This window comes from Ascaphus truei, chromosome 18 (genome assembly GCF_040206685.1).
Source record: "Ascaphus truei isolate aAscTru1 chromosome 18, aAscTru1.hap1, whole genome shotgun sequence".
Taxonomy (NCBI): domain Eukaryota; kingdom Metazoa; phylum Chordata; class Amphibia; order Anura; family Ascaphidae; genus Ascaphus; species Ascaphus truei.
In genome coordinates, this window is record NC_134500.1 from 34135767 (window position 1) to 34148998 (window position 13232).

Sequence of the window (13232 nt, forward strand, 5' to 3'; positions counted from 1 at the left end):
ATCGGTGTGTGCGTGTGTCAGCGCTATATCGGTGTGTGTGAGTCAGTGCTATATCGGTGTGTGTGTGTCAGCGCTATATCGGTGTGTGTGAGTCAGTGCTATATCGGTGTGTGTGTGTCAGTGCTATATCGGTGTGTGCGTGTGTCATCGCTATATCGGTGTGTGTGTGTGTCAGCGCTATATCGGTGTGTGTGTCAGCGCTATATCGGTGTGTGTGTCAGCGCTATATCGGTGTGTGTGTGTCAGCGCTATATCGGTGTGTGTGTGTGTCAGCGCTATATCGGTGCGTGTGTCAGCGCTATATCGGTGTGTGTGTGTGTCAGCGCTATATCGGTGTGTGCGTGTGTCAGCGCTATATCGGTGTGTGCGTGTGTCAGCGCTATATCGGTGTGTGCGTGTGTCAGCGCTATATCGGTGTGTGTGTCAGCGCTATATCGGTGTGTGTGTGTGTCAGCGCTATATCGGTGTGTGTGTGTCAGCGCTATATCGGTGTGTGTGTGTGTGTGTCAGCGCTATATCGGTGTATGCGTGTGTCAGCGCTATATCGGTGTGTGTGTCAGCGCTATATCGGTGTGTGTGTCAGCGCTATATCGGTGTGTGTGTGTCAGCGCTATATCGGTGTGTGTGTCAGCGCTATATCGGTGTGTGTGTGTCAGCGCTATATCGGTGTGTGCGTGTGTCAGCGCTATATCGGTGTGTGCGTGTGTAGCGCTATATCGGTGTGTGTGTGTGTGTCAGCGCTATATCGGTGTGTGTGTCAGCGCTATATCGGTGCGTGTGTGTCAGCGCTATATCGGTGTGTGTGTCAGCGCTATATCGGTGTGTGTGTGCCAGCGCTATATCGGTGTGTGTGTCAGCGCTATATCGGTGTTTGTGTGTCAGCGCTATATCTGTGTGTGTGTGTCAGCGCTATATCGGTGTGTGTGTGCGTGTCAGCGCTATATCGGTGTGTGTGTCAGCGCTATATCGGTGCGTGTGTGTCAGCACTATATCGGTGCGTGTGTGTGTGTCAGCGCTATATCGGGGTGTGTGTGTGTGTGTGTGTCAGCGCTATATCGGTGTGTGTGTGTCAGCACTATATCGGTGTGTGTGCGTGTCAGCGCTATATCGGTGTGTGCGCGTGTCAGCGCTATATCGGTGTGTGCGTGTGTCAGCGCTATATCGGTGTGTGCGTGTGTCAGCGCTATATCGGTGTGTGCGTGTCAGCGCTATATCGGTGTGTGCGTGTGTCAGCGCTATATCGGTGTGTGTGAGTCAGTGCTATATCGGTGTGTGTGTGTCAGTGCTATATCGGTGTGTGTGTGTGTCAGCGCTATATCGGTGTGTGTGTCAGCGCTATATCGGTGTGTGTGTCAGCGCTATATCGGTGTGTGTGTGTCAGCGCTATATCGGTGTGTGTGTGTGTCAGCGCTATATTGGTGCGTGTGTCAGCGCTATATCGGTGTGTGTGTGTGTCAGCGCTATATCGGTGTGTGCGTGTGTCAGCGCTATATCGGTGTGTGCGTGTGTCAGCGCTATATCGGTGTGTGCGTGTGTCAGCGCTATATCGGTGTGTGCGTGTGTCAGCGCTATATCGGTGTGTGTGTGTCAGCGCTATATCGGTGTGTGTGTGTCAGCGCTATATCGGTGTGTGCGTGTGTCAGCGCTATATCGGTGTGTGTGTCAGCGCTATATCGGTGTATGTGTGTGCGTGTCAGCGCTATATCAGTGTGTGTGTGTGCGTGTCAGCGCTATATCGGTGTGTGTGTCAGCGCTATATCGGTGTGTGTGTCAGCGCTATATCGGAGTGTGTGTGTGTTAGCGCTATATCGGTGTGTGTGTCAGCGCTATATCGGTGTGTGTGTGTCAGCGCTATATCGGTGTGTGTGTGTCAGCACTATATTGGTGTGTGTGTCAGCGCTATATCGGTGTGTGTGTGTCAGCGCTATATCGGTGTGTGTGTGTCAGCGCTATATCGGTGTGTGTGTCAGCGCTATATCGGTGTGTGTGTGTGTGTCAGCGCTATATCGGTGTGTGTGTGTGTGTCAGCGCTATATCGGTGTGTGTGTATTGTATTGTATTGTATGTCTTTATTTATATAGCGCCATTAATGTACATAGCGCTTCACAGCAGTAATACACGTGGTAATCCAATAAATAACAGATAATATAAATAACAGATCATGGGAATAAGTGCTTTAGACATTAAGGAAGAGGAGTCCCTGCTCCGAGGAGCTTACAGTCTAATTGGTAGGTAGGGAGAACGTACAGAGACAGTAGGAGGGAGTTCTGGTAAGTGCGTCTGCAGGGGGCCAAGCTTTATGTGCCATGTGTTCAGAATAGCCACAGTCCTATTCATATGCTTCTTTAAGCAAGTGTGTCTTAAGGTGGGTCTTAAAGGTGGATAGAGAGGGTGCTAGTCGGGTACTGAGGGGAAGGGCATTCCAGAGGTGAGGGGCAGTCAATGAAAAAGGTTTAAGGCGGGAGAGGGCTTTAGATACAAAGGGGGTAGAAAGAAGACATCCTTGAGAAGAACGCAAGAGTCTGGATGGTGCATAACGAGAAATTAGGGCTGAGATGTAAGGAGGGGCAGAAGAGTGTAAAGCTTTAAAAGTGAGGAGAAGAATGGAGTATGAGATGCGGGATTTGATCGGAAGCCAGGAGAGGGATTTCATGAGGGGAGATGCTGAGACAGATCTAGGAAAGAGTAGAGTGATTCTGGCAGCAGCGTTAAGGATAGATTGTAGGGGAGACAGGTGAGAGGCAGGAAGGCCGGACAGCAGGAGGTTACAGTAATCAAGACGGGAGAGAATGAGGGCCTGAGTCAGAGTTTTAGCAGTCGAGCAACAGAGGAAAGGGCGTATCTTTGTTATATTGCGGAGGAAAAAGCGACAGGTTTTAGAAATGTTTTGAATGTGAGGGGCAAATGTGAGAGAGGAGTCGAGTGTGACCCCAAGGCAGCGTGCTTGGGCTACTGGGTGAATGATCGTAGTTCCAACAGTAATGTGGAAGGAGGTAGTAGGGCCAGGTTTGGGAGGAAGTATGTGTCAGCGCTATATCGGTGTGTGTGTGTCAGTGCTATATTGGTGCGTGTGTCAGCGCTATATCGGTGTGTGTGTCAGCGCTATATCGGTGTGTGCGTGTGTCAGCGCTATATCGGTGTGTGTGAGTCAGTGCTATATCGGTGTGTGTGTGTCAGTGCTATATCGGTGTGTGTGTGTGTCAGCGCTATATCGGTGTGTGTGTCAGCGCTATATCGGTGTGTGTGTCAGCGCTATATCGGTGTGTGTGTGTGTCAGCGCTATATCGGTGTGTGTGTGTGTCAGCGCTATATCGGTGCGTGTGTCAGCGCTATATCGGTGTGTGTGTGTGTCAGCGCTATATCGGTGTGTGCGTGTGTCAGCGCTATATCGGTGTGTGCGTGTGTCAGCGCTATATCGGTGTGTGCGTGTGTCAGCGCTATATCGGTGTGTGTGTGTCAGCGCTATATCGGTGTGTGTGTGTCAGCGCTATATCGGTGTGTGCGTGTGTCAGCGCTATATCGGTGTGTGTGTCAGCGCTATATCGGTGTATGTGTGTGCGTGTCAGCGCTATATCAGTGTGTGTGTGTGCGTGTCAGCGCTATATCGGTGTGTGTGTGTCAGCGCTATATCGGTGTGTGTCTCAGCGCTATATCGGTGTGTGCGTGTGTGTCAGCGCTATATCGGTGTTTGAGTTAGCGCTATATCGGTGTGTGTGTGTGTGTCAGCGCTATATCGGTGTGTGTGTGTCAGCGCTATATCGGTGTGTGTGTGTCAGCGCTATATCGGAGTGTGTGTGTGTGTGTGTGTGTGTGTGTCAGTGCTATATCGGTGTGTGCGTGTGTCATCGCTATATCGGTGTGTGTGTCAGCGCTATATCGGTGTGTGTGTCAGCGCTATATCGGTGTGTGTGTCAGCGCTATATCGGAGTGTGTGTGTGTCAGCGCTATATCGGTGTGTGTGTGTGTCAGCGCTATATCGGTGTGTGCGTGTCAGCGCTATATCGGTGTGTGTGTCAGCGCTATATCGGTGTGTGTGTCAGCGCTATATCGGTGTGTGTGTGTCAGCGCTATATTGGTGTGTGTGTCAGCGCTATATCGGTGTGTGTGTGTGTCAGCGCTATATCGGTGTGTGTGTGTCAGCACTATATTGGTGTGTGTGTCAGCGCTATATCGGTGTGTGTGTGTCAGCGCTATATCGGTGTGTGTGTGTCAGCGCTATATCGGTGTGTGTGTCAGCGCTATATCGGTGTGTGTGTGTGTCAGCGCTATATCGGTGTGTGTGTCAGCGCTATATCGGTGTGTGTGTCAGCGCTATATCGGTGTGTGTGTGTCAGTGCTATATCGGTGCGTGTGTCAGCGCTATATCGGTGTGTGTCAGCGCTATATCGGTGTGTGTGTCAGCGCTATATCGGTGTGTGCGTGTGACAGCGCTATATCGGTGTGTGCGTGTGTCAGCGCTATATCGGTGTGTGCGTGTCAGCGCTATATCGGTGTGTGCGTGTGTCAGCGCTATATCGGTGTGTGTGTCAGCGCTATATCGGTGTGTGTGTCAGCGCTATATCGGTGTGTGTGTGTCAGCGCTATATCGGTGTGTGTGTGTGTCAGCGCTATATCGGTGCGTGTGTCAGCGCTATATCGGTGTGTGTGTCAGCGCTATATCGGTGTGTGTGTCAGCGCTATATCGGAGTGTGTGTGTGTTAGCGCTATATCGGTGTGTGTGTGTGTCAGCGCTATATCGGTGTGTGCGTGTCAGCGCTATATCGTTGTGTGTGTCAGCGCTATATCGGTGTGTGTGTGTCAGCGCTATATCGGTGTGTGTGTGTCAGCGCTATATTGGTGTGTGTGTCAGCGCTATATCGGTGTGTGTGTGTCAGCGCTATATCGGTGTGTGTGTGTCAGCACTATATTGGTGTGTGTGTCAGCGCTATATCGGTGTGTGTGTGTCAGCGCTATATCGGTGTGTGTGTGTCAGCGCTATATCGGTGTGTGTGTCAGCGCTATATCGGTGTGTGTGTGTGTCAGCGCTATATCGGTGTGTGTGTGTGTCAGCGCTATATCGGTGTGTGTGTCAGCGCTATATCGGTGTGTGTGTGTCAGTGCTATATCGGTGCGTGTGTCAGCGCTATATCGGTGTGTGTCAGCGCTATATCGGTGTGTGTGTCAGCGCTATATCGGTGTGTGCGTGTGTCAGCGCTATATCGGTGTGTGCGTGTGTCAGCGCTATATCGGTGTGTGCGTGTCAGCGCTATATCGGTGTGTGCGTGTGTCAGCGCTATATCGGTGTGTGTGAGTCAGTGCTATATCGGTGTGTGTGTGTCAGTGCTATATCGGTGTGTGTGTGTGTCAGCGCTATATCGGTGTGTGTGTCAGCGCTATATCGGTGTGTGTGTCAGCGCTATATCGGTGTGTGTGTGTCAGCGCTATATCGGTGTGTGTGTGTGTCAGCGCTATATCGGTGCGTGTGTCAGCGCTATATCGGTGTGTGTGCGTGTGTCAGCGCTATATCGGTGTGTGCGTGTGTCAGCGCTATATCGGTGTGTGCGTGTGTCAGTGCTATATCGGTGTGTGTGTGTCAGCGCTATATCGGTGTGTGTGTGTCAGCGCTATATCGGTGTGTGCGTGTGTCAGCGCTATATCGGTGTGTGTGTCAGCGCTATATCGGTGTATGTGTGTGCGTGTCAGCGCTATATCAGTGTGTGTGTGTGCGTGTCAGCGCTATATCGGTGTGTGTGTCAGCGCTATATCGGTGTGTGTGTCAGCGCTATATCGGTGTGTGCGTGTGTGTCAGCGCTATATCGGTGTTTGAGTCAGCGCTATATCGGTGTGTGTGTGTGTGTCAGCGCTATATCGGTGTGTGTGTGTCAGCGCTATATCGGTGTGTGTGTGTCAGCGCTATATCGGAGTGTGTGTGTGTGTGTGTGTCAGTGCTATATCGGTGTGTGCGTGTGTCATCGCTATATCGGTGTGTGTGTCAGCGCTATATCGGTGTGTGTGTCAGCGCTATATCGGAGTGTGTGTGTGTCAGCGCTATATCGGTGTGTGTGTCAGCGCTATATCGGTGTGTGCGTGTCAGCGCTATATCGGTGTGTGTGTCAGCGCTATATCGGTGTGTGTGTGTCAGCGCTATATTGGTGTGTGTGTCAGCGCTATATCGGTGTGTGTGTGTCAGCGCTATATCGGTGTGTGTGTGTCAGCACAATATTGGTGTGTGTGTCAGCGCTATATCGGTGTGTGTGTGTCAGCGCTATATCGGTGTGTGTGTGTCAGCGCTATATCGGTGTGTGTGTGTCAGCGCTATATCGGTGTGTGTGTGTGTGTCAGCGCTATATCGGTGTGTGTGTGTGTGTCAGCGCTATATCGGTGTGTGAGTCAGCGCTATATCGGTGTGTGTGTGTCAGTGCTATATTGGTGCGTGTGTCAGCGCTATATCGGTGTGTGTGTCAGCGCTATATCGGTGTGTGTCAGCGCTATATCGGTGTGTGCGTGTGTCAGCGCTATATCGGTGTGTGCGTGTGTCAGCGCTATATCGGTGTGTGCGTGTCAGCGCTATATCGGTGTGTGCGTGTGTCAGCGCTATATCGGTGTGTGTGTCAGCGCTATATCGGTGTGTGTGTCAGCGCTATATCGGTGTGTGTGTGTCAGCGCTATATCGGTGTGTGTGTGTGTCAGCGCTATATCGGTGTGTGCGTGTGTCAGCGCTATATCGGTGTGTGCGTGTGTCAGCGCTATATCGGTGTGTGCGTGTGTCAGCGCTATATCGGTGTGTGTGTGTCAGCGCTATATCGGTGTGTGTGTGTCAGCGCTATATCGGTGTGTGCGTGTGTCAGCGCTATATCGGTGTGTGTGTCAGCGCTATATCGGTGTGTGTGTGTGCGTGTCAGCGCTATATCAGTGTGTGTGTGCGTGTCAGCGCTATATCGGTGTGTGTGTCAGCGCTATATCGGTGCGTGTGTGTCAGCACTATATCGGTGCGTGTGTGTGTGTGTCAGCGCTATATCGGTGTGTGTGTGTGTGTGTGTGTCAGCGCTATATCGGTGTGTGTGTGTCAGCACTATATCGGTGTGTGTGTGTGTCAGTGCTATATCGGTGTGTGTGTGTGTCAGCGCTATATCGGTGTGTGTGTGTCAGCGCTATATCGGTGTGTGTGTGTGTGTCAGCGCTATATCGGTGTGTGTGTGTGTCAGCGCTATATCGGTGTGTGTGTGTCAGCGCTATATCGGTGTGTGTGTCAGCGCTATATCGGTGTGTGTGTGTGCGTGTCAGCGCTATATCGGTGTGTGTGTCAGCGCTATATCGGTGTGTGTGTGTGTGTGTCAGCGCTATATCGGTGTGTGTGTCAGCGCTATATCGGTGCGTGTGTGTCAGCACTATACCGGTGCGTGTGTGTGTGTCAGCGCTATATCGGTGTGTGTGTGTGTCAGCGCTATATCGGTGTGTGTGTGTGTCAGCACTATATCGGTGTGTGTGTCAGTGCTATATCGGTGTGTGTGCGTGTCAGCGCTATATCGGTGTGTGTGTGTGTGTGTGTGTCAGCGCTATATCGGTGTGTGTGTGTCAGCGCTATATCGGTGTGTGTGTCAGCGCTATATCGGTGTGTGTGTGTAAGCGCTATATCGGTGTGTGTGTGTGTGTGTGTGTAAGCGCTATATCGGTTTGTGTGTGTGTGTGTGTGTGTGTCAGCGCTATATCGGTGTGTGTGTGTCAGCGCTATATCGGTGTGTGTGTCAGCGCTATATCGGTGCGTGTGTCAGCGCTATATCGGTGCGTGTGTCAGCGCTATATCGGTGTGTGTCAGCGCTATATCGGTGCGTGTGTGTGTCAGCACTATATCGGTGCGTGTGTCAGCGCTATATCGGTGCGTGTGTGTGTGTGTGTGTGTCAGCGCTATATCGGTGTGTGTGTGTGTCAGCGCTATATCGGTGCGTGTGCGTGTGTCAGCGCTATATCCGGTGTGTCTTGCCATAGGTGTAAAGTGACGGCAGATTTGACGCTGGCGAGGACGCAGGCGTGCACAGCTCAGTGTGAGAAGTGTAACAGTCGGATCTCAGGGACCTTCCTCCCCAGCATGATGCACCAGTACTCGGCTGTGCTGGGCTATGTGGACATACAGGGGGCTGTCCCCGTGGACCTCATCCTGCAGGACTGTGACTTCATGATCGGCTGCTTGAACTGCTCCCAGGAAGAACCAGTACAGGTAACAGCCAGCTAACTAACAGGGGTCACTCACAAGACTGCAGCGTACTGCGTGATTCCATTATAATCCTGTACTGACTAACTCCTCCCCTAAACACTCCCTATAACTCCTCCCCTAAACACTCCCTATAACCCCTCCCCTAAACACTCCCTATAACCCCTCCCCTACACATTACCTAAAGCTCCTCCCCTACACACTCCCTATAACTCCTCCCCTAAACACTCACTATAACTCCTCCCCTAAACACTTCCTATAACCCCTCCCCTAAACACTCCCTATAACTCCTCCCCTACACACTCCCTATAACTTCCCCTAAGCACTCACTATAACTCCTCCCCTAAACACTCCCTATAACCCCTCCCCTAAACACTCCCTATAACTCCTCCCCTAAACACTCCCTATAACCCCTCCCCTAAACACTCCCTATAACCCCTCCCCTAAACACTCCCTATAACCCCTCCCCTAAACACTCCCTATAACCCCTCCCCTAAACACTCCCTATAACCCCTCCCCTAAACACTCCCTATAACCCCTCCCCTAAACACTCCCTGTAACCCCTCCCCTAAACACTCCCTATAACCCCTCCCCTAAACACTCCCTATAACTCCTCCCCTAAACACTCACTATAACCCCTCCCCTAAACACTCCCTATAACTCCTCCCCTACACACTCCCTATAACTCTTCCCCTAAGCACTCACTATAACTCCTCCCCTACACACTCCCTATAACTCTTCCCCTAAGCACTCACTATAACTCCTCCCCTAAACACTCCCTATAACCCCTCCCCTAAACACTCCCTATAACCCCTCCCCTAAACACTTCCTATAACCCCTCCCCTAAACACTCCCTATAACCCCTCCCCTACACACTACCTATAACTCCTCCCCTAAACACTCACTATAACCCCTCCCCTAAACACTCCCTATAACCCCTCCCCTAAACACTTCCTATAACCCCTCCCCTAAACACTCCCTATAACTCCTCCCCTACACACTCCCTATAACTCTTCCCCTAAGCACTCACTATAACTCCTCCCCTAAACACTCCCTATAACCCCTCCCCTAAACACTCCCTATAACCCCTCCCCTACACATTACCTAAAGCTCCTCCCCTACACACTCCCTATAACTCTTCCCCTAAACACTCACTATAACTCCTCCCCTAAACACTCACTATAACTCCTCCCCTAAACACTCACTATAACTCCTCCTCTTAACACTCACTATAAATCCTCCCCTAAACACTCACTTTAACTCCTCCCCTAAACACTCACTATAAATCCTCCCCTAAGCACTCCCTATAACTCCTCCCCTATGCACTCCCTATAACTCCTCCCCTAAGCACTCCCTATAACTCCTCCCCTAAGCACTCCCTATAACTCCTCCCCTAAACACTCACTATAACTCCTCCCCTTGACACTCACTATAACTCCTCCCCTAAACACTCCTTATAACTCCTCCCCTAAACACTCCCTATAACTCCTCCCCTAAACACTCCCTATAACTCCTCCCCTAAACACTCCCTATAACTCCTCCCCTAAACACTCACTATAACTCCTCCCCTAAACACTCACTATAACTCCTCCCCTAAACACTCACTATAACTCCTCCCCTAAACACTCCCTATAACTCCTCCCCTAAACACTCCCTATAACTCCTCCCCTAATCACTCACTATAACTCCTCCCCTAAACACTCCCTATAACTCCTCCCCTAAACACTCACTATAACTCCTCCCCTAAACACTCACTATAACTCCTCCCCTAAATACTCACTATAACTCCTCCCCTAAACACTCCCTATAACTTCTCCCCAACTGCTCCGTATAACCCCTCCCCTAACAGCTCCCCTTACTGCTCATATAACTCCTCCCGTAACTGCTCATATAACTCCTCCCCTAACTGCTCCCTATAACCCCTCCCCTACACACTCACTATAACTCCTCCCCTAAACACTCACTATAACTCCTCCCCTAAACACTCCCTTTAACTCCTCCCCTAAACACTCCCTATAACTCCTCCCCTAAACACTTCCTATAACTAGTCCCCTAAACACTCCCTATAACTCCTCCCCTAAATACTCCCTATAACTCCTCCCCTAAACACTCACTATAACTCCTCCCCTAAACACTCCCTATAACTCCTCCCCTAAACACTCACTATAACTCCTCCCCTAAACACTCCCTATAACTCCTCCCCTAAATACTCACTATAACTCCTCCCCTAAACACTCCCTATAACTTCTCCCCTAAACACTCCCTATAACTTCTCCCCAACTGCTCCGTATAACCCCTCCCCTAACAGCTCCCCTTACTGCTCATATAACTCCTCCCGTAACTGCTCATATAACTCCTCCCCTAACTGCTCCCTATAACTCCTCCCCTACACACTCCCTATAACTTCTCCCCTAAACACTCCCTATAACTCCTCCCCTAAACTCTCCCTATAACTCCTCCCCTAAATACTCCCTATAACTCCTCCCCTAAACACTCCCTATAACTCCTCCCCTAAACACTCCCTATAACTTCTCCCCAACTGCTCCTATAACTCCTCCCCTAACTGCTCCTATAACCCCTCCCCTAACTGCTCCCTATAACTCCTCCCCTAACTGCTCCCTATAACTCCTCCCCTAACTGCTCCTATAACTCCTCTCCTAACTGCTCCTATAACCCCTCCCCTAACTGCTCCTATAACTCCTCCCCTAACTGCTCCTATAACCCCTCCCCTAACTGCTCCTATAACTCCTCCCCTAACTGCTCCTATACCCCTCCCCTAACTGCTCCTATACCCGCTCCCTATAACTCCTCCCCTAACTGCTCCCTATAACTCCTCCCCTAACCGCTCCCTATAACTCCTCCCCTAACCGCTCCTTAAACAGCAGATTTCTGCCCACTTACATATCTTCTCTCTCCAGAGTCTCTCCTACGGGGTCACGAGAGAGATGAACTGCACGCAGTGCCACAGCAAACTCAGCGCGTTCACCGAGGCGGCACGCTTCCAAAAAGTAGAACGCAAAAACACCGGTACTTCAACCCACACACACGGACATAACACGTGTCTTTGAATGGGTTTGCTGATTCTGCACTTCCCGGGCTTAGCTGTGTGCTGCAGGCATGTCTCTCCACTACCCAGATCCCTTGTCTGCAGCTTAACCGCTGCATTACATATGGGGGTGAATGGGGACAATTTGGGGAGCTGCGGGTGACCAGGCAGATATACCGATGGGGTCATTATCTTCTCCCAGCGTAGCCACATGCGTATTGCTGCTCTAATACAGGGGTGTCAAACTCGGTCCTCAAGGGCTACCAACAGGTCAGGTTTTCAGGATATCGTTGCTTCAGCACAGGTGGCTCAATCAGAGGCTCAGTTGAAGACTGAGCCACCTGCACTGAAGCAGGGACAAATTCAGCCACCTATGCCTTAGCAGGGACGGGTTGAGTCACCTGTGCTGAAGCAGAGATGGATTGAGCCACCTGTGCTGATGCAGGGATGGATTGAGCCACCTGTGCTGAAGTAGGTACTGATTAAGCCACTTGCTGAAGCAGTGATATCCTTTAAACCTGGCCTGTTGGTGGCCCTTGAGGACTGAGTTTAACCCCCTCTGATATAATACAAGTAGGAGAGGTAGCCGCATAGATACTGCGGTGCAGGGATTGGGAATGGAAAGGCGTTGCATTAATACGAGAAATGAACTTGATTCCTGCAGGAAACGAAGATTTTCTGAAGCAGAGCAGGAAGAAAGCAGTGAGAGACCCATCCATTCAGCCTGGGAAGCCGCTGCCAGAGCACGGATCCTGCAGACATTACAAGAAGAGCTGCCGCTGGCTGAGGTGAGGCCTGCGAACCAAATACTATGTGTGGCGATCAATACCCCGCGTACGGTTTATTCTGATCAATAAGTTCTCTGCTGATCAATACCCTGTGTACATTTATTCTGATCAATAAGTTCTTCGCTGATCAATACCGTGCGTACATTTTTTCTGATCAATAAATTCTCCGCTGATCAGTACCCTGCGTACGTTTTATTCGGATCAGTAATGTACGTTCTCACCCGATCAATACCCCGTGTACGTTTATTCTAATCAATACATTTTCCGCTGATCAGTACCTTGCGTACGTTTTATTCTGATCAATAAGTTCTCTGCTGATCAATACCCCACGTACAGTACGTTTATTCTGATCAATAGGTTCTCACCCGATCAATACGCCCCATATGTTTTATTGTGATCAATAAGTTCTCCCCGGAACAATACCCTGCTTACATTTATTCTGATCAATATGGTCTCACCCGATCAATACCCTGCGTACGTTTATTCTGATCAATATGTTCTCATCCGATCAATACGCCGCATACGTTTATTCTGATAGATAAATTCTCCACTGATCAGTTCCCCACGTCCGTTTTATTCTGATTAATCTGACAAACACGTACACATATATTCCTGTATGTAACAGACACCCACGTACACTCCTTTATATAAGTGACATGCGTACATTCCTTCATATATAAGTCACACAACCGTACACATACATTCCTGTATATAAGTGACACACACGCATACATTCCTGTATATGTGACACACACATACCTATATGTTAGTGACACACAGTACACATACAGTGCTGTGTATAAGTGACACATACATTCCTGTGTATGTGACACAAGTACGCGTACATTCCTCTGTATAAGTGACACACGTACGCATAGATTCCTGTATATAACTGACACACACGTACATATACATTCCTGTATATAAGTGACACACACGTACACATACATTCCTATATATGAGACACACACGTACACATACAATCCTATGTATGAGACACACACGTACTCATAGACGGGGTTATATAGTCTTGGGACGGCGTGTCTGGCAGTGACGGGGTTATATAGTCTCGGGACGGCGTGTCTGGCAGTGACGGGGTTATATAGGCTCGAGACGGTGTGTCTGGCAGTGACGGGGTTATATAGGCTCGGGACGGTGTGTCTGGCAGTGACGGGGTTATATAGGCTCGGGACAGCCCATCTGGCAGTGA

The 13232-nt window shown here is 50.2% G+C and overlaps 1 protein-coding gene across 4 annotated transcripts in view; it reads left to right on the forward strand.

Moving 5' to 3' along the window:
• LOC142469141 (uncharacterized) overlaps positions 1-13232 on the forward strand; it is a 160481-nt gene that overhangs the window by 81877 nt on the left and 65372 nt on the right. For all 4 annotated transcript variants that reach the window (XM_075576080.1, XM_075576078.1, XM_075576081.1 and 1 more), the window contains exons 7-9: positions 7966-8194; positions 11107-11215; positions 11899-12022. In XM_075576080.1, the coding sequence (XP_075432195.1) occupies positions 7966-8194; positions 11107-11215; positions 11899-12022 (462 nt within the window). The remainder of the gene's footprint in view (positions 1-7965; positions 8195-11106; positions 11216-11898; positions 12023-13232) is intronic.